This window comes from Rhinolophus sinicus, linkage group LG15, assembly GCF_036562045.2.
Source record: "Rhinolophus sinicus isolate RSC01 linkage group LG15, ASM3656204v1, whole genome shotgun sequence".
In the NCBI taxonomy this organism is placed as follows: Eukaryota; Metazoa; Chordata; class Mammalia; order Chiroptera; family Rhinolophidae; genus Rhinolophus; species Rhinolophus sinicus.
Window position 1 is genome coordinate 22,820,390 of NC_133764.1, and position 27,959 is coordinate 22,848,348.

Consider the following 27,959-nt stretch of genomic DNA (forward strand, 5'->3'; position numbering starts at 1 on the left):
ATTCATGCTGTAATTACTATACTAATTTTAAAAAAAAATCTCATGCAAGTGTTGTTGACTGTGTATTAATGATTCTTAACTACTATTCAACAGAATTGCCTTGAAGACTTAAAAAATACAGATGCTCTAGCTCTACGCCCCGAGTTCTGACTTAATTAATCTGGGGTGATACCCAGATATCAGAATTCTTTAAGGATTCCTAGGTGATACTAATATGCAACCTGGATCAAGAACTACTACCATAAATGATTTGTTTAGAACTATTCAATAATACTGGAAGAAACTGTAAAATAAAGAAAACATCTAATACTTACACTGAAACTTTCTCAGGTTGATTAATCCATGGTCTCTTATAATTCTAGAATGAAAACCACAATGTTTATTATAGTTAGTTTTACATTTCATAATACCTTCCACATGCAGCTTTTATCCACATGCAGCTCTTATTACACAACCTAAACACTATATGGTGGAATATCGAGGTCCAAAGAAGTCATTCCCCACAGAGTTCTGCAGGTCTGTGAGTCACTAACACAATTTTAGGCTCTCAAGCATCATATATTTTTCCTCTCCTCAGGTTTAGTAGATTCTCAATAACTATTTGCTTGACGAATGAAGAATCAACGAGCACTCACAAATACTGAAAAACAACACATCTACCACTGAAGATGAAACAGAAGAGAATCTGTGTCCATATCACAGAAATTAATCTGTTCAGAAAAGCTTAGAGAAATGATAGCTGATATGAGTCATTTAAGAGAATCCTGTTAACCATGAAAAGGCACCATGATCAGACATTAAACATTTACAATTGCACAATGACACAATGCTTTTAAACTATTTGAAATAAACATTGTGTGTGTTTAACGGAAGGGCATCAAGAAACATAAGATCTAACAGCAACCTTAACAACTGAGTTCTACAATACTGTCTAGCTCTAATTGTATGTTTTAAGCAAAACAGAATTTAAGTAAACCACGCAGAGTTATATGTGTGGAACCTTTGATTTATACCAGAATATTCATGACTAATAATGAAGCTTCTCACAAGAGCAGCTGGGTAAGCTTCTTTGGCACTTCTGGGGAGCTAACTCCAGACACGCAGAGTAAGCTTTACTTTGGATCACATGTTGGTCCCTCAACAGTGCCTCCCAATTTCATCAACCCAGTATTTCCCAAGTCCCATTCCTTTCTACTGTTGTTATATCGCTGTGTCTCTAGTTAGCAATACCATGGTAACATGCCTACACATACGTACACACACGCACACTCACAACCGCTGCATACCCTTCTCCTGTTACAGCCTCTGCAATCAAACAGGGATCTGGGGTCCATAATTTCTCCATCTGAATGTATGGTTTTTATTTTGTTGCAAAGAGAAGGAATAACCAAGTGTGCCTGACACTTGTTCAGGATTTCTTTTGAAATCCTTTTATATTTTTTATTTTTATTTAAAAAAAAAATTTATTGGGGAATATTGGGGAACAGTGTTTTTTCCAGGACCCGTCAGCTCCATGCCAAGATGCTGTCCTTCAATCTAGTTGTGGAGGGTGCTGCTCAGCTCCAAGTTCAGTCACTGTTTTAAATCTTTAGTTGCAGGGGGCACAGCTCACAATCCCATGGATGGGAAATGAACCGGCCACCTTGTTGTTGAGAGCTCGTGCTCTAACCAACTGAGCCATCTTGCTGCCCCACCAGCAGCTCAGCGGGAGCTCATTGTCTTCAATCTAGTTGTGGAGGGCGCAGCTCACTGGCCCATAAGGGAATCGAACCGGCAATCTTGTTGTTAAGAGCTCATGCTCTAACCAACTGAGCCACCCAGTCGCCCCTTGAAATCCTTTTAGATAAAAGACTTCTCATTAAAAAATGAGCAGTTAGAAGGAGAACATTTTAAAAAGCACAACTTAATAACATCTTGAATTTATCTTGTTCCTGTTTTCCTTAAAACAGTGTACTCACATTATTCATTGGTCATCAGTACATCAAGAAAGGGTAAAAAAGAGGTAAAAAAGTAACAAAAAAGGACAGGTATTATTATCACCATTTGACAGATGGAAAAGTTGATACCCAAGGAGGATAAGTGTATTCCTTAAGGTCACAAGATAAGCCACAACTAGAAAATTCTTATGGGCTATATGTGTACATGGTCAATAGTCTAAAGCTGAAAGAAGGCAAGATATAGTTTTCTATACTTACTTTTTCCGCCTTTGTCGCTCCTTTAACCTGGAATGGTAGATATCTACTACAGCCATCTTTAGAGCTATAAATAAATAAACAAACACATAAACAGAAATAAAGCCAAGATAAAAATAAATATTTTACCTAAACTTTGAACCTCCTATTGCTGACTATTCCACACTTGCTCACTGATCTAGCTAATTTGTCTCTTGGAAACAAAAGTATCCTAAGATACTGAATTTCTTTATCAGCGAAGTTCTTTTTTCCTCTGTATATTTATATGGCATTACCCTACAGATAACAATTTCTGCTTTCTACTGAACACCTCTTTGGCCATGCTTTGTTATGTATATTACTAGTTTCCACATAACAGTTCAATACAGACTATTAACTTTGGTAACACAGGCTAGAAATTACATCGATCAGAGTAGTCATAAAAATGAGTATTGATTGTCATTATAACTGTACAGGAGTAAGTTCAGGAAACATCAGGCAAGACCAATGCAAGTAAGAAGCAACACAGATATTTTCCCAGAGTAGCAGTTTTCAGTTGGGGAACAGCAACTATTTACGGGGCAGTTTTGCACTCAATAGTTCAAGTTCCATTAAATAGCCTAACAATCCAAAATCTGTACTCTGGTTGGTTTTCCATATCCCAGTTCTTTCCTGGCTTTAGTCTCATGTTAAAGACATGGAGAATTCGAAGGAAAGAGTGAGTGGGTAGCAAAAGTTTTCATCAATACAATAGTTCTGGTTCTCTTTCTTTCCTTGGCCAATTTTTCCATCTTCAGAGTTCCTCAGGGTTCTATTCTCATCTCTTCACCCCTCACCTTATTCCCATAAAATCATCCACTTATTTTAAGCTCCAGACCCAGTTGGGTATTTCTACTCAGGTGGTCTTCAGTTGCATACTTATATTCTCTTTCCCATCTACCACAGCATTTCTCTTGGTTAACAGCATTACAGTATATCCACTTGTCCAAGATAGAAATCATTCTGTATTCTCCCTCCCTCTCTCTCCATATCTAGTCAATCAGTAAATCTTACCTATACTTAATGCTTAAATCTCTCTCAAATTCATCTCTTATTCTTTGTCCCTAATCCTATTCCTTAACTCAGGCATCTTGTTTCACCTAGACCACTGCATCCACTCTTTTAATGATTCCATTCCTACCTCACTCCAACAATTTATCCCCTTCAAATGGTACCAGAGTAATGTTTTAAAGTGCAATCTCAGGGTGTAATTCCCCTACTTAACAATTCTTTAGTGGCTTCCCATTCACTTATAGGAGTTCAAACTCCTACGTCGTATGTAAGACCCCTTATTGTCTGGATTCTGCCTGTCTTTACAGTCTTGTGTCCTACCATTCCCCCATATACCCTATACAACATGCACACAAAACAACCTGCTCAAGATCACAGAGCAGGAATCCAAACCTAGACTGTCTGGTTCCAGAGCCTTGAGTAGGAAAGACACTGAAATTGTCCAACATGTTTACTTTCTCTGTTAGTCCTATATCCTAAATATGGCTTAATTGAAAATGATATGTATATTTAAAAAAAAAAAAAAATCGCATAAGTAAAAAAACTCCCACAGGCTTTTTATAGTCTGAAGACCTCTACAGAAGAAAAAAAAAACCATGAAGACCAATTATTAACAACTCTAGTAGAAAATATGAGGAATGCATAACTTAACACTATGCTATATTAACCATTCTTCTCATCTATAATCTATGGATTCTGAGGGAATGTGAAGATTTAATAATTTCAGTAGACTCTGGAACTATCCTAGTAACTTGTTACCTCCTTAAGCTTTGTGTAAGTTGAGAGTCTGGTTTTGTTTTGATTACTGAACGTATTCACAGAAGAAAGAGGCCCTAGAGCATAACATAATGACTTATCCTCTGAAAAACTAAAATACATTATTCAAATGTTAGGTAAGATAACTTCTAACAACAAAGAATTGAGTTGTATATGACAATCACTCCTTCCAGGAGAGTTAGTTTTATTCCAAAATAGAGCCTAGAACCTCTGTAACACTGATAAATGAAAACAGCAATATAATCTCAGCTAAAGAAAGTGAGACACAAGTTCCAGTCTAACTCATGGGGGCAATGAGTCAGCACAGATTTATACTTTCTGCTAGAGTAACAGAAATTTTGTTTTCCAATAAATTCTTATCTGAAATGGATACATTAGATATGCTCTAGCTGACCTCTTTTCCTACTCCATATCCAGCTTCCCTTCCCAGTAGTAGTCCCTGAGGGTACCTCCATGGAACAGTTTGAAACCCACATTTCTGATGGAATTAGTTTTAGGGTAGGGAAAAATGGAAGCAATTAAGTAAGGGAACAGAACACAATGGCTTGTTAGAATCACTAATTTCTTTCACTACATGAAAGCAAACAAAAGTTGAGCAATGTACACCCCTGATGCATTATCAACATGGTAGCCCTGGCGAGATAAATAGAAATAAATTCTGGATATTCCATCCTGACTCATTACTGTCTACTTGCTCTAAGGATAGTCTCAGATTAGAAAGAAGAAATACCAAAATCTAACATGCTGGGCTATGAACAGATGCACTATATATGTATACAACTTCAATCACTGGGAAATGACCAGGAATACTTTATCTAGGCCATTCTCCTTTGGATCTGAGATAAAAATAACATAAGTTCTAGCTGGATGATCTGAAGAGGTGAGTATTTTTTAAAAGTTCAAGTATTAAAAAAAAAAAGTAGTAAATACCATGGATTTTTTTTGTTCTTTTCTAACAAGTTCAAAAATTTGAACAACATTGTTCTAACATTTTTTCCTATAACTGCCCACAGACTAAACATAATTCAATAATATCAAGTCCAAGATTTAAGGCAATGGTTTTGAAACCATTGTGAGAAATAGAATTAGGAAGTCAATGGTTCAAAGCAGAAAGAGAAGCAAATATAACAGCTAAGTAAACAGCTAAAATACACTGAGTACTTATTAGGTTCCGGGCTCTTTATGTGCCTTATCTCATTTATCCACCGAATACAATGAGTTCAAATAGGAAAGAAAATACTTGACAATGCAGTGGAAATCACTGCTAATTCTGACAAAATGTTGTTTCTGACTTGTGTGGAAATGATTTAATTAAAACAGAAAAAAACTGAAGAGACTGTGTTACAAAAAAAAAAAAAATCTATAAATAACTATTACTGATAATTGGTTCCATGGCTTGATCATTTCAGTAGTTTAAATTTGTACAACTGGCTCTGGGGAACAAAAGGAAGCAAAAGAAGACATAGAAACAAATGAAAGGAGAACTGGATTTCTTCCAGAGAAAAATTCATATTTGAAGCTACCTCTTTTTTTTATAAAGCACACCAAAATAGCAGCAACTGATTATCAGATCTTAACTACACGAATAACCCAGCGAGGACCACAGCACAGCAGGCAGAATAGAAGTAAGAAGGCAGACACTGCAAGAATGAGAATCATCAGTTCACATTCTACTTATAGTGACTGGAGGTCCCAGAAAAGCGGGCAAAGGATCAGAGATCATTAAAAACAAACAAACCAAAACTACCCATAATCTATCCACTGATGTAAGGCCTCTGAAATCTCAGCCTTGGGGAAAGAATAGTCTCCCTGTGATTACACTGGGGACTGATAACAAAGTTTCCAAATGGCTGGCCTTAAAATATTTCAAGAAGTGGGCAGAAGTCAGAGGCAGCTCCTTCCCACTGCAGTGTATTTCTAACATTGTTCAAAATAGCTGGCAACATGTTTCTGTTTTCCTGACAGAAGGCACTTACTGTTTGCTTGGCAAGAAAACCAACTCAGAGGCCTTAACAGCAGGGACGCCAATCAAAATCCCTATTGCAACCACACAAGTGCAAACCTGTGACTCAGGTATTCCCCAGAAGCAAAGTTTTTAAAAAGTCATTCCCCACCCCGAATCTTCTGGCCAAGGTGTACTCAGTTCTCTGAAGGAAAGAAGACCACAGGACCTAAAGGTTAAAGTCAGCAAGTAGGAAGCCTTAGGCAAGTTAGTTAGCTCCTTTGTCCGTTTCCCTGAATGTAAAATGGAAAAATATCTATTCCTACTTCTGAGGAATGTGGTTAAGCCACAAAAGATAACAAATGTGAAATGTCACCAAAAAAAACAACAAAACAAAACAAAAACAAAAACAAAAACAAAAAAAAACCAGCTTGTAAAGACAGTACAGTATTAAGATCACAGACTCTGGAGATGGTCATTTCACTCACAGGGTACATGACCTCAGACAAGTTACTTGATATTTCCATTCTTCAATTTCCTCATCTATAAAATGGGGTAATAATAATAATAATAACGCCCAACTCATAAAGTTTTGTGAGGATTAAGTGAGTTCACAATGTGTGAAGGGCTCAAAATGGTAACTGGAAAACTAAGTGCTATATGCATTAGCTATTAATAACATTTATGTCTAAAAGGTCCCAAGCATAAAGTAGCCAAATCACTATAAAGGGAAGGGCACTGCCAACAGGTGAGTGAGTGCACTGAGACCAGGCTGGACCTCTGATCTACTGTTAAAGGATGTAAAGGTTGGCAATATGGGCCAAAGATAGAAAAAAGAAAAGTGGGAGAAAAATCCGTGTCTGGTCAAGACATTTTGCTGAAATTATCTTTCCAAATAAAGGGAGAATAAACTACTTTAATGTATAATCCTAAGTGTTGAATACACAGACCCAACACATAGGAAGGAGCTTATACTGCTTTTTGCTTGCTTGGGTTATGGGACAGAAATGATTAGAAGATGCTGCACTCTGGGTTTCAGAACCTGTGAAACTCTCGGAACAAGGAGTCCACAGATTTAGGAGATTTTCCCCAATGAAAGCAGATGAGGAGTGATGTTCCCTCCAGAAAAGGGAACAACACTATGTGTCTGCCCTGAGATGCCCTGAGATTGCACAACACACCATGACACACAAGAGTGCCAAGCTAGGAGTCTTCTGCATCTCTCTGAACCCATAATTTCTACTTATTTCCATAAAACATGAGGTGTTATCTAGGGATCCCAGAACTTCCTTATTTTCTTCCTCCGACACTGCTTCACTTTGGGCCCATTTGAAAAGCCTTCTGGTATGGTTGGAATGCAATTTATTATCCCTCCATTATGTCACAGGCCTCTATAATGGACCATTCAAATCCATATTATTAGACAAATTCCATGAATCATGGGAAAAGTCTTTGGGTGAGGACAAGGGTTTGGTCACACAGTTGATCTTCTAGATGCCCTGGAATGGAATAAAAAAAAGGAAAAAAAAGCAAGAAACCCAGCCAAACAGTTTGCTTCCTTCCAGTAGTCGTAAGTGAGGGAACGTAACGTTAAGAATATAATGGTATAATGAAATGGTAATTAACGCCATCCTGAATTACGTACCCATCTTTCATTGGAGACATTCACACTCTCTGACTAATCAGTGTCACCCTTCTTTTTTGACAAGGCACACAAAGAAACAGTACGCAGGATTCCAAGGACTTGCCCAACATCACACAGTGACTCAGAAGTAAGTCCAAGGTTGAATCAGTGTTCCGATTTGTACAAAAATGTGCCCCTTCTCATTCCTTCCTGAGTCTCCATGGGCTCCCCGTCCTCTTTCACTGAGTGCTCTGGGAGAAACCGCTCAGCTCAGGAGCAATGGGCCCCAGCGGACAGTGGGTCATGCTGCCTGAGGAGCTAACACAAGAACTCAACACCATAAACAAAGAAAGCATCCCTGTGGCACGAGCAACTCATCCCTCTAATGCTGCCAAACCTCTTTAAAATGTTGTCACCTTTTAAAAAGCACCCATCTAAACATCTTATAGTTCACTACTAGACAGGCAGGGAAAGGAGAGGCAGAGATTATTATTTATGTTCTGTTAAAGCTACTTGTGTATCGCAATAACTGATGCTTCAGTTCTAGCTCAAATGAACTAGAATCAAGTGACGTACAAGGTTGTAGAAATCGTAGGAAAAGCACAAATAACTAAAGTATGTCACAGGTTTGAAATGCTAACGGAAATCAAAATTGTCAATCAATCAATTGCTTCTTTCTGATTTTTTCCTTTTGCCCCCAATAATTACAGAAAGTAACATAAGTGTACCAGAAGAAATTACAGACCCTGCTTCTACAAAGAAAAAAGAGCGAAATGAAATACCAACCATTACTACAGTTTTCTTAATAATGTTGAGGCTTAAGAATGAAGACCTTGGATTAGGGCCTAGAGAAGTGATTCAGCAAGTCTCTTTCATACTGGAGCCATTATTGACATTAGAGATTCTGACTTTCAAAAGTTTCGTACTTTTGAACAGTATCTAAAAGGATATTTATAAAGTTGTATTATTATTACTATTTTTTGCATTCTGGAAAAGAAAGATACAAGCCAGGAAACATCATTTTAATTACAGTTGGTGTTTATGAGGAGAAATACTCAATGGCTGTCTGCACACTACTTTTAAGGGCACAACACGAGAGGTGAGAAAAGACAGTAACTGAGTTACCCAGGGTTGAAAAGGAGATTGACACGAAGACTGCACAATACAATGACTCTTGTGAATACTAGTTTGCTTTCAAGTTTTCCTCATTTAGTTCGATCTGCGTCACTCTGATTTTCCTTCAAGTTGTGTGGGAGAAATGAAATTTTGCAAAGAAAACTGCTCAAGAAATATGTAGAGAAAAAATTCTAAAGGTAAAATTTTTATGTCCTAGATCTGGTGTGACAAATACCTAGGTGGCTCTTGTATGCAGAGAAGAATCAAATTCCCCTTCTAGTGACCAGTAGGAGTTAATGCAATGTGAAAACTTGATTTATAATTCAACAAGGATTCTACCTGCCTTTCCTGCCTGGGGTATAGATTTAAGAGAAACAATAAAGATGCTGTTTGGGGAATATAAAATCCAAGGGAGCATTATTCATCTATTGCATTATATTCAAATCGGGACTGAAATGAGAGATTGGGGATTATTTTAAATATTTAGTTCACTGAAAATAGAAAGAGGGAACAAAAAGATTCAATGAAAGTCTAACCATCCACTTTTAAGAGCCCTGTTAGTATTAACCACTTATGTCATAACACAAGAGTTGACATAAATCCTTAGCGGGCTAATCTTAGATGAGAATTCAGAAATAGTAAAAATTCAACAGTCCTAAGAAACAAGAAACTCCCAATCTTGATCTAAAAGTCCTCGAAGAACTTCCATTCTTTTCTCCTGCTATGGGAAATTTGGGGTAAGAAATTACAGTGAACATCTAGTAGTATCAGCAGCTGCTACTGAAGTCCCAAGGTCCTCACACTGATTCCCTTCCTTCTAAGGGGGCAGTGAGGGCCGATTAATCAATTACCCCAGTGTAGGCTTACCTCAGCCAAAAAAAAAAGATCAGAGTCCAAGGGATGGGTTATTCTCAACTACCATTATATAATCAACTCTCACTATCATCACAAACGATCTTTTTTATAGTCAAAATCCAACAACAGGGTAAGTTCAGCAACTTAACCACTAGATTTTGAGTCCCATAAGGGCAGGTGACATATTTTATTCATCCTTATATTCTTAGCACCCAACACAGTGTCATCATATAGTTTGCAATCAATAAAAACACTTGCTGAAACAAAATGTTACCGTGTAAGATGTCCGAATCATCTTCAACAAAATCGATGTCTCTTAAGTCCCACTCTGCATAATTATCAAACTCCTATTTAGGGAAAAAAAAACAAAAAAACCCATCAGCTTTGAGTGATAACTTTACAGTAGCCATGCATTAGAAGTAAAGGGAAAATACACAGCAAACACCCATTAAAAATACTGAATGAGGTACAAGGCCAGGATACTGACGCAAGTAATAAGAAGTCATGAGGAAAATCTGAGAGGCTTTCAGACAGTAGTGACAGCAAAAATGAAAATAGTTATGAGTCTAGAAATAAAGCCAAACCTATTGTTTCAAAAATTACAAGTAGTCTGTTCATAAAAGGTAACCCAAGAAAATCTAACTCTGACTAGGTCTTCAGATAACAAAATTGTCTACATTAATTCATCTACCTTTGTACTATCTTCTAAAGGCTCTCTTTATTCTATAATATGCTTATGTAGGGCTTATGTATGTACAATTCGTAGGGCAGTGTATATGAGGTAGCTCTACCATATCACCTGTCACGAACAAAATGCTGACTTGGGTGTGGCTAGCACAACTGTCGCTCACTAAACTTTCAAATGACCTCCTGGAGCATTGTAATTGTGAATTAGATGAGAAATCGCGAGGCTTAGTCCTACATTCACATGGCTTTTGACTCCATGGCTGAACGAGGAGCATGTAGTTTATACATACATTTATCATTCTTTACATCCTTGTGAATACAGTGCAGGGGTTAGCAAACTACAGCATGTAGACCAAATGCAGTCCACTACCTGTTTTTGTAAAAAATGTTTATGGGAGCACAGGCATGCTCATTTGTTTACATGTTATTGATTCTGCTTTTGCACAATAATGGCAAAGTTTAGCTGCAAAAAAAGAGTCTACGGTCTAGAAAACCTAAAATATTTACTATCTGTCCCTTCATAGAAAAGGTTTGCCAACCCCTGATATAGTACAACCTTGAAAGCCTAGGCATGGAATGAGAACCAGAGCCCCATACCTAAGAAAGTAAGAGCCAACACCAATGCAAGCTAAGAAACAAGTTCTTGGTCTGAAGAATTTTTACTGTTCTACACGTGAAAATGTTTACAAATGAGAAAAGACACTCAAGTGGAAGAAAATGTGGCTGCCTAAAGCCTTACAAATTACAGTGCTTGGAAAATCTTTTTTTAGTGATATGGAACCTATGGATAAAGAGATATAAGGCTCGTCTGAAGCAAAAATAAGTTTTTCCTACCTCAATGAAATCTGCTCGAGCTGGCATGTATCCTGCCATGTCCCGAGAAAGCAAAGAGTCAAAGGTAGGTCGGGGAGGGTCATCTGTAGCTGGAAGAATTCAGAGTTGTTCTTAGTTACTTTATAAAATATTGGCATGAAAAAAGTGACACAGAAATAGTCCTCATTTACACTCTGAAATATTTTTGCTTGGAGAAAGACAGTGTCTGAGAGAATAAATAAAATTCAAAAGATTTTTATAAAAGGAAAAGTGAAAAAGATAAAATATTATGGAAACAGACTGATTTCTTAAAAAGGAAAGTAAGACTTAAGGAATCCTCTACGTAAATAAATATGGGGGAAATTCCCTCTGCTTTTTGCTATTAACATGTGGAAAAACCAAGAATCTTTTCTTTAATGTTACAGAACATAAGTATTTACTCTGTCTGCTTCAGCTCCCTTATGCTTTAGTACCAATCTCAATTTACAAATCTCATCTAATTGAGAGGCAAAAAACACTGGATCTGGCAATTGGCTGGAATTGAGCCCCAGCTCTAACACCTGCTAGTCCCTTGACCTCGCACAAATTATTTAACCTTTCTGAATCTCAGTTTCCTCATGTGTAAAACAAAAGCACTTGCTCTACCTATCTCACTGGGTTCCTCTGAGGAACAAATGGCTGAATGGATTTGGGAACAAAGTGCTAACATCCAAAGTACTACCCAAATAGGAGATGTGATCAGGCTTTGAGTTAGTCAGCTATGAAACTGTTTCTAGAGAGGATGAAGAAAGGGAGGGAGGAAGGGAAAACACTGCTCTCATCACTTGTGCTCTGGGAGTCATTCAAGAAAGATGTCCATTTATAATTCATCATGGTTTTGGTTATGTTTTGTTATAAGACCCAGGGGTCCCTCAGCCACACGAGATTAAAAAAAAAGTTCGCTATTACTGCCACAATCAAGTGAACAAAAATAACAAACTGCTTCTTGGACTGAACACTGGGATCATTAATAATTAATAATAATGAGTCAAATACTAGACTTCCTTCAATAACTAATATCTGCAATCATAAACTCTCCAGAAGAATTGCAAAAAAAAGGCTTGTGCTCACAATAGCATGGAAAGGTCGGTTCATTTTGCATATCTCACTTCACAGAAGCAAGCATTATGTTAAAGAGTTTCAGAGCGGGTGAAACTACACATAGGATCTAGGCACTCTGACATCCAGGATAGAAGTATGACTTCTGGAATATGTCCCCTCCTTGCCCAATTATGGCCCTGACTTAATAATGACCATGCCACCTCATCCTAGCTCCATAAACTTGTTAGCCGGCCAAGTCATCCAAACATTGTTTACCTGTTACTGCAACAGGTCCTAAGGATAACCTAACTATCTCTTTAAAAAAGGGAGGCACTTACAGTGAAATGGAATGGCTGTGTCAGCAGTTTTTGCCTCCTCTGCTTGTTTCAGGTTCAGCAGGGTAGATGCAAACAGAGGGTTATTGATGAAATGCTTCATATAGTGCTTCTCACACTCCTCCTTGGTCTTTGTACACATCTGATTGGCTACATCCTGCCTAAAGAAGTGTGAGGAAAAGGAAGTAATACTTTCAATTATAATGATGCTTGTAAAAGCATAGTTTGTTCTTTCCATATTTTAAGTCCCATGCATACAATGTCTAGAATCTGACATCTCCAAACTGGTATCATGGAGCTATCGGTAGAACAATAAGACAAATATAAGCCTAATGTTGGTATAATCTGATGTTTCAAATCCTACTGTTCCAAGATATAGAGACAACATCTGAAAAGCCCTTTCTTTTTCATCAAAAGAAGGGAAGATCACTAGAAAATCTGTCATTTTCCTGTGAGCTGGCCCCAAGGAAAGAATTGCTATACATAACAATGAGCCACTTCAGATCACACAAAATGTACGGTAAGTATAGTTTCATAATTGCATAATGTTTTTATAACTTACAAAACATTTCATATGAACAAACGTTTCTTTACTAGAGCTCTTACAATAGGCCAAGCATAAGCTACATACATTCACAACCTAAGTTAATTGTACCATTCATTAACTCTGTGGTGTATTTTCTGTCTCATTTTTTTCAGATGAAAAAATGAGGCCTAAAGAGATTAAGAAACTTGCTCAAGAACACAAAGCACGTATTTGACAAATCCAGAATTTGTTCTCGACTTCTGACCCCTAGCCCAGATGATAGAGAGGTAGAGGTGAATCTCTCAAAAGTCCCCTCTCTTCCACAGTATTTCCCTCGTTATCCTAAGGAATTACTACATTCTGCATTGTGTACTTTAATCATCTGTACATATATTTTGATTCCCCTACTAGACCATAACTTGAGGGCAGAATCAATGTCATAATTCTTAGCTCTAGCACCCTCACCACCAAGCTCTGTACCCTACTCACAGTGGACAGAGAAACAATAGTCTTTTTTGTGGTCTTTGCTAAGAGGGAAGGGGGACAAGGAGGATTCGCCCATTTTAGAGTGTTACGAGGGCAAGCAAAAAATGAACCAAAAGGGCCAAAGATGATTAGCAAGCGTCTCACGAGTGATCCCTTTTTCTATCTTTTTGGTATTCCCTGCAGCCCACGATATTTTATGATGCTTAATAAATGCTGAATGAATACATATTAATACAAGCAGTGAACTGAATTCAAGTCTCTTTCTTCAGGGCCCTCGACATAAGGGAGGCAGCACAGACAACCTGTTCTAGTAATAGCAGGGAAGATTACACTCACTAGAAAGTCAGGACAGAGAGGCTCTAGTTAAGAGTCCTTCACTAACACGCTATGTGATCATGAGAAATCATTTTAACTCCCTAAGCTTCAGATTCTTCATGAACAAAATATATTTAATAATGCCTCTGCTCTCTAGTTCACAAAATGCTCTCATCAGTGTCAAAGTACACCCAAAAGGGAAAAATGAAGGTGGTGGTATTATTAAGTGTTGTTGCTACCTAGGGTAACAGCAATGATTGCTGTTCAATTCTACCAAACTTGGACTAAGGCAGGCATTTGAAAGCTAAAAACAGGGAAGGCAAAAAAGAAGTCTGTCAAACCTGAATCTTAGGTAAGCTACGACCGTCTACCTAAAGTCTGACTCAGTTAATGACAAGGGCACCTATAGTCAAGAAAACGTCAAAATATGAGAAAGGAGCAAGTCTAAACTTCCCCCCTCTTCAGAAAGGAATAACCAACCTTCTCTGAGTTGGTACATCCAAAGTGGCCTTTTTAGGGCTGCCCAGTCATAGACCACGAAAACATCCCACATCCCTGTGAGGCATTTCTAAGTCACGGGGCAATAGAAAAGCAACATACGGTCCTCAGACTCCTCTTTCTGAGGCTCCTCCCTTTACCCTTCCAGAGCACCTTCTTCTCTCAGCCCACCAGGGTAGGACAACCCCTAATACCAAGGTCTTACCAGTTTCCAAAGCCACAGTCCATCACAGCTTCTAAAAGGGCCATTTCTTCTTGAGCAGTCCAGCTGGGGTCAAGAACAGGAAAATCTGAGGTCTAAGGAGGAAAAAGATTTGCCTAAGAACAGATATAGAAATGGAACCTAGCAACCTTAACTATAACACTAATTTATAGTCAAATGACTGTCATTCTCATGGTATTGAGAGGTATCTAAAGCACATTCTTATTTGCTGTCTACCTCCCCTACCCCTATTTCCACCGTCAGCTACAGGTGTCTCCAAAAAATATTATCATGCATAAATACTATATAACTCATGCAGAAATATATTTTTTAAACTTAGCACAAAGGCAGAGATAGCTATTACAGTATGCTGCCATGTAGCTAAGAAAGAAGGGAATGCAAATGTGTGTATATTTATTTTTAAATGGAAGACTAAACCATATGTTAAAAAAAAAAAGGTTACCTAAGGGGAAGGGAGAGAGAAAACAGGGTGGAAAGGACAGGGGTAGAAGCTAGATCTCTCCGAATAGTCCTTGTTTTGCATATTTGACTTTGAAAACGTACACATTGTACATAATTATTAGATTTTAAAATCTTAATTTTAAAAGTAAAATGTAACAAACATGAATTAATTTTAGGCATAATCACATAGAAGGAAACTATCCCAAATGACTTTAAAACACAGAAATTTGAGTATACATCTGCAGTATGATATACCTTAAAAGGAACTGCCAAAAAACTAAAAAATAAAATAAATCTTAAATGGTTCTCAGTAGTGTTGGTATATTCTGAGATTATTGTATGTGGATGTGCTATTGGGTAAAGCAAATAAACAATTGTGTGGGCGTCATTGCGTGGTAGGACTTTTGGCTTGGGGAAAAAAGATATCAATATAAGATCTATGAGTTTACATAAAACCCAGTAGTCTTGTATTTGAATTGAAAGTTTTAGTATAAACTCATGATGTATTTTGTCTTAAAAGAGTAATTTCCAAACACTGTCCACTGGAAAGGTCTAGAAACAATGACCAACCCAGTAGCAATGAGTGTTTCTAGTGCCCAGTATGCGGTCTCTAAATACTATTTCCCACTAAAGGAACTAGACTCCTTGAAGTAAAAGCTGATTCCAGCTTTGGGTCACGAAATGTACAACACGAGACTGGAACATTCTGTCGTACTGGAAAGCAAAGAAGCCCTCAAAGATTAACAGGACTCAAGACGCCAACTTGTGGAGGCTCCCACTAATTAAAAATGGAGCATTTTGAGCATTAATAAGGATAATAACTGCAAAGAATTGAAACACATCAAATATTATAAATATCTGGAGGATGCCAGGAAACCAACTCGTATTTTCAAAAATAGTAAAAATAAAGGGAAAGAATTAGGTATTTATCCGGCCTTTCCCGTATAAACTTTACCTCAGGGTGATCACATAGATAATGATGAGAAGTTTGTTTTTGTAGAGTTAATGTTTACTCATAAATTAAAAGGAGAGACAGAATGAAAGATAACTACTTTGCAATACCCGATAAATAGATCTAGACAATGATCATAAATGAATCTCATGTAGCCACTAAATGCAACTATCAATTTATAGGAAACATGGAAGACAGAGGAACACTTTAATCAGCAAAATCCAGCCTGTATTACCATCTATAAAATAAGTGCCTTTGATTTTTAATAAAATAAACTATAAGAAACGAAAGAGGGACAGGGGGAGAACCAACAGAATAGAAGATGTATCCCAGGCAACCAACTGGAATGCATGGACCTTATTTGTATCATAATTAGAATAAACTGTAAAAGTTTAAAAAAAATTTTATACCACTAGAAACTTGTGATACCCATAAGAACAGCTAAAATGAAGAAACTGACAGTATCAAAAGTTGGAAAGCATGTGGAGCAACCACAACTCTCAGACACTGCTAGTGGAGGTTTAAAATGATACAACCACTTAGGAAACTTTTTGACAGTTTCTTAAAAGTTAATACTTTATTCTACGACCCAGCAATACCATTCCTAAGTATTTATCCAAGAAAAATGAAAATATATAGTCACAGAAAGTCTTACACAAGAATGTTCACAGCAGCTTTATTCATGATAGTCAAAAATGAGGCCAGTGTCCATCAAAAGAATGGATAAACAAATGGTTATATTTTTACCATGGAATATTACTCAGGAACAAAAAAGAATGAACTACTATACATAACACGAACACATCTCGAAAAATATGCTGAGTGAAAGAAACCAGACACATACTGTAATCCATTTACATACAGTTCTAGAATAGGCAAAACTGATCTGTAGTGATAAATATAACAGTGATTGTTTCAGGGGTAGAGAAGGGTGCATATTTCTTAAAAGCTTTTATGAGATGGCTGCGGAAATGTGAAAAGTGACCAGAATTACTTTTAGAGAGATCTAATAAAACATTTACAGATGAAGTGATATAATGTCTAGGGGTTTTGCTTCAAAATAATCTGGAGGGTTGGGGGTTTAGATGAAACAAGATAGGCTACAAATTGATAATTTTAAGTGCTAGTGACAGGTATATGGGAATTTATTATACTATCTGTTGTAGTTGGCTACAATGGTGACCTCTGATGAATTTCTCCTACAATTCACATCCCTCGTGTGGTCTCTTCCCATTTAGTATGGACTAGACCTGTGACTTGTTTAAGAAGGCCTGACAGCTTCCACTTTTACACTCTTGGGATCCTCGAGCCACCATGTAGGAAATTTAGCCTCCTACCTTGGAAAGACCATGTGGAGAGGCCACCTGGAGAGACCATAAGATTACCTGGAAAAGCACCATGGCCTGAGGCAGTTAAGAGGGTCCAGCTAACTCCCAACCAATTCAAGCCATCCTCCTGAGGTGCCAGGAGTGTGTGAGAAAGTTCCTTGGACTTCCAACCCCAGCACATCACGTGAAACTGGAAGTTACCCTCACCGTGCTCAATCTGAATCCTCACCCACACAAGTGTGGGAGATAATAAAATGGCTGTTATTTTAAGCCACAAAGTTTTGCAGTAGCTGTTGGGTAGCAATCGATAACTGAAACACCTTTCTCCCTATAAGTGTATGCTTGAAATTTTCTATACATTAAAAAAAAAAAAAAAAAGTGACATGAGACCTTCAGGTTACACAGGCATTTAGAAATTGTTATATCTTTTGTTAATGACAAAAAATCTGTAATTTGTGAAATTACACTCCTAATAAGCAATACGTTTTTATCTGAGCATATACTATAAATATGCTTAGTACATGAGGTACTGTGAGATCAAAAAGAGAAATTTTAGTTTATGTCTACATTAAATTCATAATAATCACTCAATCTGGCCAGTGCCATGAATACATGTAAATATGACAATTCATAGTTGAAGAACCTATGGTATTTCTAAAACTGTATTTTAGAATACTAATTAGCTCTCCTCAACTTTACTGTGAGATAAGTAGGAAAGACTTTTCTACACCAAAAATAAATAAATGGGCATAATACAATTTTCCTTAAAGTTTTATCAGTTATTCAATTCCTGGACCCAATCTCAGCCCTACGGAACCAGAATCTCTAACAGTTGGGCCTAGGAATTCACATTTTTAAGAAGCTCTTAGGTGGTCCTTATGCACTAAAGTTTCAGAATCACTGGTATAAAGGGTGTGGCAGAAAGTGGTGTCTTGATTTGTTCAAGGTTCTAAGAATTACAAGACAAAAATAGCCATAGAACTCAGAAATCTTAACACACCACCCACCACAGCATGAGTAACTTCCAAAAATATAGCACTGTGAGATGACAAAAGTACTGAAAACCATTTCAAGTTTTCTGAAGCTTCATATGCCAAATAAATAAATAAATAAATAAATAAGTAAAATCAAGTGTTTAATGGCTTCATGTGTAGAAAGCCAAAATTTGATCACCATTCCTACTGAAGAAAAGATTCTTCTTTCCCTGATCTGGGAATAAATAAGACTGCCAGGAAAAAATGGATTATTAGGAACCTCCAAAAGCTCCCTAAAGTAAAAGACAGAATTCTGAAACGTGTTTGCATGGGTGTTGAATATGTGAGAAAAGGATGATGTAATAAGAATTAAGTGAACTTGGAATGAAACATAGCGCTTTCAGCATTATGCAAAAGGCACTATGCCCAGAACAGCTAGGGAGAGCTCATGGTCGGTTTTCCTACAGTACATTGATAACCATCAATCTACTCAACCTATACTTAATTATTCTTGAAGGAATTATTTTCACAATTCAAATGCATAAATTTGTATTCTGGTTCTAGGCATGCTTGTGTGAATTTGGGAAGAATAAACCAGCTTTCTGAAGATCTAATAACCTAGGCGAAATGAACTCAAAGCCATAGCTACTCTAACCACACTTATAAGAGGATTCATCTTATAATAAAAAGTATATAACTTCCATCAGCCATTTTTACATTTCTGAAATTGGAATGCTTCCAATAATCAATAGTGTCTTGGATCTGATAAAATATGGTATTTACTGTGTGCTCTTGAGCAAATTACTTAACCTCTCTCTGCTCATTTTGCAATTAACAAAAGGGGAAAAAATTTATTGATATGAAAAGATGTTCCACATCATATGTTATCAGAGAAATGCCTTAAAACGAGTTACTACTTTACACCTATTAGAATGGCCAAAATCCAGAACAGACAACACCAAATGCTGGTGAGGATGTGGAACAACAGGAACTCTCATTCACTGCTGGTGGGAATACAAAAATGACACCGCCGCCTTGGAAGATAGTTTGGCAGTTTCTTACAAAACAACATAACCTTACCATGTGACCCAGCAATCAAGTTCCTTGGTATTTATCCAAAGAAGTTGAAAACATGTCCACACAACAAAATGCGCGTGGATGTTTATCGCAGCTTTACTCATAATTGACAAACCTTGGAAGCAACCAAGGTGTTCTTCAGCAGGTGAATGGATAAATAAACGGTGGTACATCCAGATAATGAAGTATTATTCAGCACTAAAAAGAAATGAGCTATCAAGCCATAAAAAGACACGGAGGAAACTTACATACATACTACTAAGTGAAAGAAGCCAATTTGAAAAGGCTATATACTGTATGATTCCAACCATATGATATTCTGGAAAAAACTACGGAGACCATAAAAACATAAGTGTTTGCCAGGAGTTAAGGGGAGGGATTGATGAATAGGCAGAGTATAAAGAACTTTTAGGGCCATGAAATTATTCTGTATGACACAATAATGGTGGATACATGACACATATTTGTATAAACCCACAGAATGTACAATACCAAGAATGAACTCTAATGCAAACTATGGACTTTGGGTGACAATGATGTGTCAGTGTAGGTTCATCTATTATAATAAATGCACACCTCTGGTGGGGGATGCTGATAATAGGGAAGGCTAAGCGTTTGTGGGGGCAGTGGATATACTGGAAATCTCTGTACTTCCTACTCAATTTTGCTGTGAATCTATCAAGTGCTCTTAAAACCAAAGTCTAATATAAAACAATGTATTCCAAGTCTTATAATTAGTGAAGAAAGTATTTAGAAGACTTAAGATGTTTTGAGAGATAGGGGAAGGCTAGCCAGTTATTTGGCTGCCAATAGCTCTTACTAAGGAGCATTTTTTTGATTAATTCATTATGGACCATGATCTGACTATCAGCATTGCAGGCCCAGAAATTCATCTTAATAGGACCCCACAAATAATCAGACTCAGAGATGCTGATTCACCCTTTCTAAACTTTTAAGAGGCTAAAGTAGATATACTATAGTGCTGTGGGAAGCATAGTTCTAAAGATGACCCCTTCTACTCCCAGGATTGTCCCTTGATTATTCAAAAACTAACTACTAAATGGACTCTGCTGATGGGATTAAGGTAGAATAGGGAGATTATCCTGGAATATCCAGATGGGCCCAATATAATCACATGGACCCTAAAAGTAGAAGTGGGAGGCAGAAGTCAGAGAGATACTACACAGGAGAGACAAAGCAGAAGGAGAGGTCAGGGACTCCAAGCAATTCATCAATAACTCTCAAGGACTCCCTAGCATTGCTGGCTTTGAATATGGAGAAAGGGAGCCAGAAGCCTACAGGAAGAGAGCAAGCCCTAACCAGTAAGGAAACAGTGGCATCAGTTCCACAACCTCAAGGCAGTGAATTCTGTCAACAACCTGAATGAGAATAGAAGTGAATTGGAAGTGGCTTCTCCCCCAGAGCCTCCAGATAAATGCCCAGGCTGGCCAACACCTTTATTTCAGCCTCATGGGACCTGGAGAAAACCAGCTAAGCCTAATGATCTTCTGACCTACGGAACTGTGAGATGGTAAATTTGTGTTGTCTTAAGCCGGTTTTGGTAATTTGTCATGGCAGCAATAGAAAACAAATACAAGTGTCAGTGGCTTAATCCACAAGGTGAAATTGTTACTGCCATGTAGATGCCCCAGCCAGCATTCTTTCCTGTAAGAAAAACTACATGGGAGGCTGAATTTAAGAAAACTACTTGGTGAACTACGCGTTATACTCTGGTAACTGACAAAACTATCTTTACAAAGGTACATATACCTGCCAAGCAGATCAGATATTCACTTTGGCTTATCAAAGTGCCCATTCCTCTGGCTTGAGCGTGGAAGTACATCTGCCTTTCATCCCTTCTTTAGAGATGACAATATAAGCAAATTACAGCCAGGTCTTACTCTGGCCTATAAGCCAGTCTTGCCTCTTTAAAGTGATTTTATGTATTGTATCATTCACTCTATGTTTATTTTAAACTTAATTCTCAAAAGGTAACTAACTTCCCCAAGGAAGGGGGATGGAATACCAAACATAAACATCACCACTACCCACATGAAATACATAAAAATACCATTAGCCAAAACACATCTACTATATGTTTATCAATGAGCCTAAAAAGCAGTGTAACTCTTATCCTCATCAGTAAAACTCAAAAAAGTACTTCCTTTAAATTCCTTCTAAATTTGAAACAAAAATCTGAGTATATAAAATGATTTTTTGGACTGACAATACCTTAGTAGATCCTTTTTATTATTACTGGGTAATAATTACCTAATTCAGAAGAGGAAAGAGAAGGGAGAGACACTTGGAGATGAAGAAAAGACTAATTCCCAGTATAAAACCTGAAAAATAAACAGAAATTTCCTGCAACTTCATCATTACCATTATTTCATAAGTATGATCACTTTGATGTTTCTTGTACTCAAATCCTCGAGTGAAACACTGCAAAAAAAGGAAAATTAAGTTATCAAAAAGTTACTTTTTGAAATGCTATCTTATAGAAGATGGCTTGGGGGTATTTTACTGTTGTGATGAGTTTTTAAGAACTCATTTAATCTTTTCTGCATCCATAATAGAATGATTATATTCATGATCACAGCTTTTCAGTGGCTCTCACAGAGAAAAAACAATAATCTGAAAAAAATTCTTTTTCCTACGACAATTATTCCTTTGATAAGAGCATAAACCCTGGAAACAGACTGCCTAAATTTGAATTCTGGCTCCACGCTTACCATATTATAGCAATTCCAAGACATATTTTTTCATGAAATGAGAATTTTAAAACTCTGAAATGAGGATTCATCTTATAATAAAAAGTATATAACTTCCACTAGCCATTTTTACATTTCTGAAATTGGAATGCTTCTTATAATCAATAGTCTTGGATCTGATAAAATATGGTATTTATTGTGTGATCTTGAGCAAATTACTTAACCTCTCTCTGCTCATACTTTATAGGGTTGTAATGATGATTTAAGAGTTAATTCATGTAAAGTACTAAAAATAGTGCCGGGCACAGGATAAACACTTATAATTAGTATTATTATTACCATCATCATGGTTTGTTTCTTTGTTTGTCACCTGCCTGAAGATCACTATTCAGTAAGACAATAAACAGGGTCATAAGTGCTATTAAAAGGAATAAGCCTCCAATTCTGTTTCCTGTAGTCCCAATACTTTAATTCTACTGGCAAAAACAGTTTTCAGCAGTAGGTTGATACAGAGATGTGGAATACAGGCATAACCCGTTTTACTGTTTCACTTTATTGCTTTTCAGATATTGTGTTTTTTACAGATTGAAAGCAAGACCTTCTATTAGCAAAAAACTCTTACTTGCTTTAGTGCAATACTCGCTTTATTGCAATACCTGCTTTATCGCAGTGGTCTATAAACGCACTCACAATATTTCCAAGGTATGCCGGTATTCAACAGTCTATCTCATCCACTTGCTCTGTTCCCCAACTTTTCACTGGTAAAATGTGTACTGGAAGATTGACTGGAAGTAATAGATTTAATAAGGTATGGTCCTTCTGAGCAACTGCTGGTCATCTCTGACTTGACTATATCCTTAAAACGAGGCCAGGAGAGGCAAGTCTCTACTTAATGAGTTACCTGTAAGCAGAGGAGAAAAGGAGGCGGCCCACATTCTGCACACTTGATATAAGGCTCCATGAGGTAGGAGGAGCAGCCTCGGCAAGGTGGCTTATCAGAGGGATCATCTAGAACAAAAAGAAAAACATATTAGCTTCAAAACACCTTATGATTATCTTAAGAGCTAGAAGCTGAAAATCTTTAAATGACGGGTAGTGAGCTGTACTGAAAAGTTCATGGAGACAAGATTAGTTCATTCAAAATAAGGAAAAACAAAAATTATGTGCCTTTTAATTCAGGGCAGCTTTGTTTCTTCCTACAGTGTACCTATTACTACAAATAGCATCTAAATAGATAAGGCCCCTGCAGAGAAATTTACAAACACAAGTTTTAACGGGAAGTTTCATAATACCCACAACTAACTTTTTCAGGGGATAAAAATGTCACACACCTACACATCACATATATATTTACAGATAAAGCAAATCTGATAAAATGTTAATGATTGTTGAATCTAGATAGGGGGCAACCAGTAATCACTGTACTGTTCTTTCAACTTTTCTATAAGTTTGAAAATTTTCATAATAAAAAATTGGGGGGGGGGAACTTCTTTAGGTATATGTCTTGGGATATACTACATTATATTTGAGTTGGGAATTAGAACCAGGAAAGTGCCCTCCTTTTCTCCCACATTAAGAACAGAACATAACAGACCTTCCTTCAGGGCCACTGATAGCACGGCTCTTAAATATTAAGGTAAGGCATAAAATTCACTCTCTCTAACGTCATAAAAATGCAGATCTGTGTGTCCCTGGTTACCCCAAACAGGCAGTAGGTTAGATAAAAGCATTTTTGTTTAATGTTGAATTTGCTGAAGTTGATAACACTACTGAGGTTATATAATAGAATATATCTATTAGGAAATAAACCCTAAAGTACTTAGGAATAAAGGGCCAAGATATTCAGCTGGTCCTCAGATAACATTTTTTTCCTTCAATGTCATTTTGTTACGTTGATGACAAAAAAGAAAAAAATCAATTAATGGCTGGAGCCAGTGTGCGGAGTTTCCACATTCTCCCCATGTCTGTATGGGTTTTCTCCGGGACTCCAGTTTCCTCCCTCATCCCAAAGATGTGCATGTGAAGTCAACTGGCGTTGTCTAAATTATCACAGTGTGAGTGAGTGTGGGGTGTGTGTGAGTGTGCTCTGCGGTGGGAGGGCATCCTGTCCTGGGTCGGCTCCCACCTTGTGCCCTGAGCTGCGGAAATAGGCTCTAGCCACCCTCAACACTGAACTGGAATAAGTGGGTTGGAAAAGAATCACTATCTTACTTGTTTTTATTCATCTTTCTTAAATATATATATAGCTTGCATTTATTTCAATGTTTAATACTAGAAGTGTTTTGAGTCTTTATTTAGAAGTTTGGTGATGTTTTTGTGACCAGAAACATGCCACAGGATTTTAACTCTTGTTTATATCAATTAGGCTATGGTAAAACTGGTCTCTTACATATCGTTTTACTTAAAGTTGCAGTTTCCAAGATGATTCTGAAAAAAAACGGGTTGTGTGTATGTCTACATGTATTTGTCAATATATAATAAATATATATATTTATTGAGAGAAAGAAAGCACGCAAATGGAATAAAAGATTAATGAAAGGTGTACAGGTATCCTTTGTACTATTCTTATTCTTCTAACTTTCCTGTAAGTTTAAAATTACTTCCAAGTAAAAAGTTTAAAAATTATTTTTAAAAAGGGGAGGGACAATTAATTTAGGTTCTTTGTCCATGTGCAAAATGAGAAATTTGAACCAGATGTGTTTGAAGACTTTATTTTGTACTAAGTTTATATAGAGTGTGATAAGAGAGCAAATTAGAGCCCCTATAAAAAATTGCTGAAGAGAAAACAACACCCAGAAATAACCTTTTTGATTCTTCTCATTGGGATACTACTAACATCTACCAATGGATTTCTATTTCTGCCAAATCTCTTATCTTCAGAATCAGCGAAAAAGCACTATTTTTCTCTATAGTTGTGGCTGCCTGAATTTATCTCACACATACGCCATATTTCTCTGCATTATTATTATCCTGTGGTTAACTCTAAAGGGGGAGAGGCGCATTTCCTTTATTCTACCACAGACATTATTTCTTATCAAGGCATCACAAATATGTTATTGGTGCTACAGAGAATCCAAATGCTTTTGTGGGTCTAAACGCAGGTTAATCATACTATGCCTGGTCTAGCTGAGCTTAGTTTTCTTATAAAACTTAGGTGATATGTTTGTCATGTGTTCAGTGGGCAATCTCATTGATTGAACCCACTTATATTATGTATTGGTTGATTTTATTTTGACTTGAGACTCTTATTCCTTTAAGATCAGATTCACAGGACTTTAACTTCAAAATGCTTATTTTTCTTCTTTGACCAAATTCCGCTACAGTTTACTATTAATATTCACCTGAGACTTGTTCACATAGTACTTACTGCTAAAGGAACCCAAACGGTCCATTCCCTAATTGGCAGAGACTTTGATCTTCCTCAATGCAGTGCTCCTTCAAGGAGATTTCAGAACTGGTCAACACATACACCAAAGCTTGATGTCCCCCTATGAACAAACCAAAGTGGCACATGGATCAGGAAATAATTCGAATAAGTAAGAGAAAGAAAAGATAATGCAACGTACTCAACTCTACCACATCCTTGCTTTGTGACACTAAGCAAATATTTTATTTCTAAAAGCCTGTTTCCCCCTCTGTAAAATGGGTATGATATAATAGTATCTATTTCACAGAGCTGTTGTGAGGATTAAATATCAAAATCCATACAAATAATGTACCATGGTGCCTGGCCCATAGTAAGCCCTTTACAAAGGCGACATTTCCCTAGTAAACTACTACTGATTTTCTCTTCTTGGCCTCATTTGTCTCTTTAGCCCCCTTTCCTTTGGGAAATAGACTCTACATTTCATATGGTTCTGGTGGGGTCGCCACTCACAATACTCCATTCTCTAACCCCACAACAACTCAAACGACCAGATCTCAGAGAAATCTGAATCTTGAACAAGACATACAAGGATAGAAGGTAGTTGGAGTTCGGTTATTCACTAGTCAAAGAACTTGGTCCATGAGCTCTGGCTGTTGAGATCTGAATCCCCAAGGGTGGCTAAACTGTTTAGTTTTCTTCTTTTTCTCATTTCTCTCTTTCCAATAACACTTTAATATATGAATAAGTGTCTGTTACTAGAAACCCAGGAATCTTATCCATTACTACATCCATTTGTTCACCAATTTACTCCTTGAACAAATATTTAATAGGTATGTACAATGTACACAGCATCTTCTTTAAGGCAGAAATACAAGTATGTATTTCACACTAAGCCAAGAAAACATCCCTCCTTCTATACTCCCATAGCTTTTTGTCTATCTGTTTTATGACATTTTTTTACATTCTATTTTGTGAGGATTACGTATGAATACCTATTTTTCCCCATTTTTAGAGTAAATGAAAGCAGGAACTACATCCAATACAAATCTGTATGCCTTCAAGTACCAAGCACAATGCCAAACACACAGAAAGAACTCAGTAAACACAAATGTAATAGATAAATGTTAGTTCTTCCAAAGGTTAATTTATGTTTGGTTCTTCTGAAGTGACTTCTTTCACCAGATATTTTTAGGTTGGGGAATAATTCATCATTAAGTGTATCAACACTCAGATAACATGGCTGTCAATGACCCTGTTTTTTGGGGGGTGGGCTGGGTGGGAATAGTTATTCCCTCTGCTCTAGTCTCAGAAAAAGTTAGTCTTTGAAGAAAAATGAGTTTAGCAAAGGGTATTATGCACTTGGTAATAAAATAGTGGCCAACAGTTACTGAACTTTTCTCATATGCCAGGTATTGTGGTACCACTGTATTTGGATTGTCTTTTTGAATCCTCACAACCTGAGGCGTACTACTTTTTCAAAGGAAAGGAAGCCCTGAAAGATTGTACAATGCCTTATAGGCAGTGAACAGCAGCACAATTTCGACAGAGGTTAGTTGAGAGGGTCAAGTAAAGGATGTATAAACAGTCTGATAAACATTTCTATGGCATAAGCACAATATTGCAATAAGCAGAATCTTCTTTCTTCCTCTCCCTTCTTCTCACAAGAGACATTTCTGACACTAACATCCACCAAAGAAAGGATGGGTGCTAGCTCCAAATTAACATTTGTCAAACTCAAAGATGTTACTGGGAGAAGAACGGAAGGTACGTGGAGAACAGCATTAAGTGTGGTACAGAGGACAGGTGCAGGCTGTGCAGTTTTGCAGACAAGGTTCAAATCCTTTCATTCTTTATTAGCTGTATGACCTTGGGCAAGTCATTTTAGCTGAGCCTCGGCCAGCCTCAGCTCTAAAAAGTAGATAAAATGCCTACTTTGGAAGGCCTACTTGAAAACTCAATGGGAAACGTCTGTAAGGACATGACACACAGTGGCTGTTAACGTAGTTACGCGCTCCACCATAGAAACGGAAATACCGAGGCTGAGACAGCGCAGGGCCGGCCAGACGGCTAGACGACCCTCCCCTCGGGGCGGGACCCAAGGGGCAATGCCCCGCCCCGCGCCGCCCTCCCCCACAGCGCGACGTGGCCCGCAGCCGCACGCCCGCCTACCCGCCGCGTCTCCCCAGCCGCGGGTGTTGCAGCCTGACCCCGATCCCTACAGAACCTCGCGGTCCCCGCCTCCTCCTCGTCGGGCTAGAAGGGCTCGCACCCCGCCGCCGCCGCCGCCCGCCCTGCAGCGCCTCGTGCCTCACCTCGCGGTGTCCCCCTCCTGTGCGCCGAGGAGCCGCCAGCCGCGTGCGCGCCACTGGGCTTGCGTGCTCGCTCCTGAGCGGCGCGAGCGCGCCCTGTCCCCTCGCGGCCCCGCCGCGTGCCGCGCGCCCGCCGCCTCCACCCCTTCCCTTCCCTGGCCTTCGTGGCCCTGTCTCGTGTCGCGCGCCTGTCACTGTCCTCTGTCAGAGGCCTGAGAGGATGCGGGTGAGCCCTTTGCCTGACTTTCAGTCTGACCAGCAATCACTTTTCCCGTGAGGTGCGTTTCTGGTCGCCAGAGGCT

General features: G+C 37.9%; 2 protein-coding genes across 2 annotated transcripts in view; one reads left to right on the forward strand and one right to left on the reverse strand.

Moving 5' to 3' along the window:
- TADA2A (transcriptional adaptor 2A) overlaps window positions 1-27,835 on the reverse strand; it is a 40,038-nt gene extending 12,203 nt beyond the window's left edge. The window contains exons 1-10 of the mRNA XM_019732528.2: window positions 27,661-27,835; window positions 25,349-25,469; window positions 22,883-22,989; window positions 21,653-21,712; window positions 14,481-14,572; window positions 12,454-12,611; window positions 11,057-11,145; window positions 9,810-9,882; window positions 2,196-2,259; window positions 315-358 (exon numbers count right to left, since the gene is read on the reverse strand). Coding sequence (XP_019588087.1) covers window positions 315-358; window positions 2,196-2,259; window positions 9,810-9,882; window positions 11,057-11,145; window positions 12,454-12,611; window positions 14,481-14,572; window positions 21,653-21,712; window positions 22,883-22,989; window positions 25,349-25,373 — 712 coding nt within the window. The 5' untranslated portion in view covers window positions 25,374-25,469; window positions 27,661-27,835. The remainder of the gene's footprint in view (window positions 1-314; window positions 359-2,195; window positions 2,260-9,809; window positions 9,883-11,056; window positions 11,146-12,453; window positions 12,612-14,480; window positions 14,573-21,652; window positions 21,713-22,882; window positions 22,990-25,348; window positions 25,470-27,660) is intronic.
- Window positions 27,797-27,959, forward strand: part of ACACA (acetyl-CoA carboxylase alpha) — a 268,765-nt gene continuing 268,602 nt past the window's right edge. Inside the window, exon 1 of the mRNA XM_019732514.2 lies at window positions 27,797-27,935. The gene's annotated coding sequence lies outside the window, so the exon portion shown is untranslated. The remainder of the gene's footprint in view (window positions 27,936-27,959) is intronic.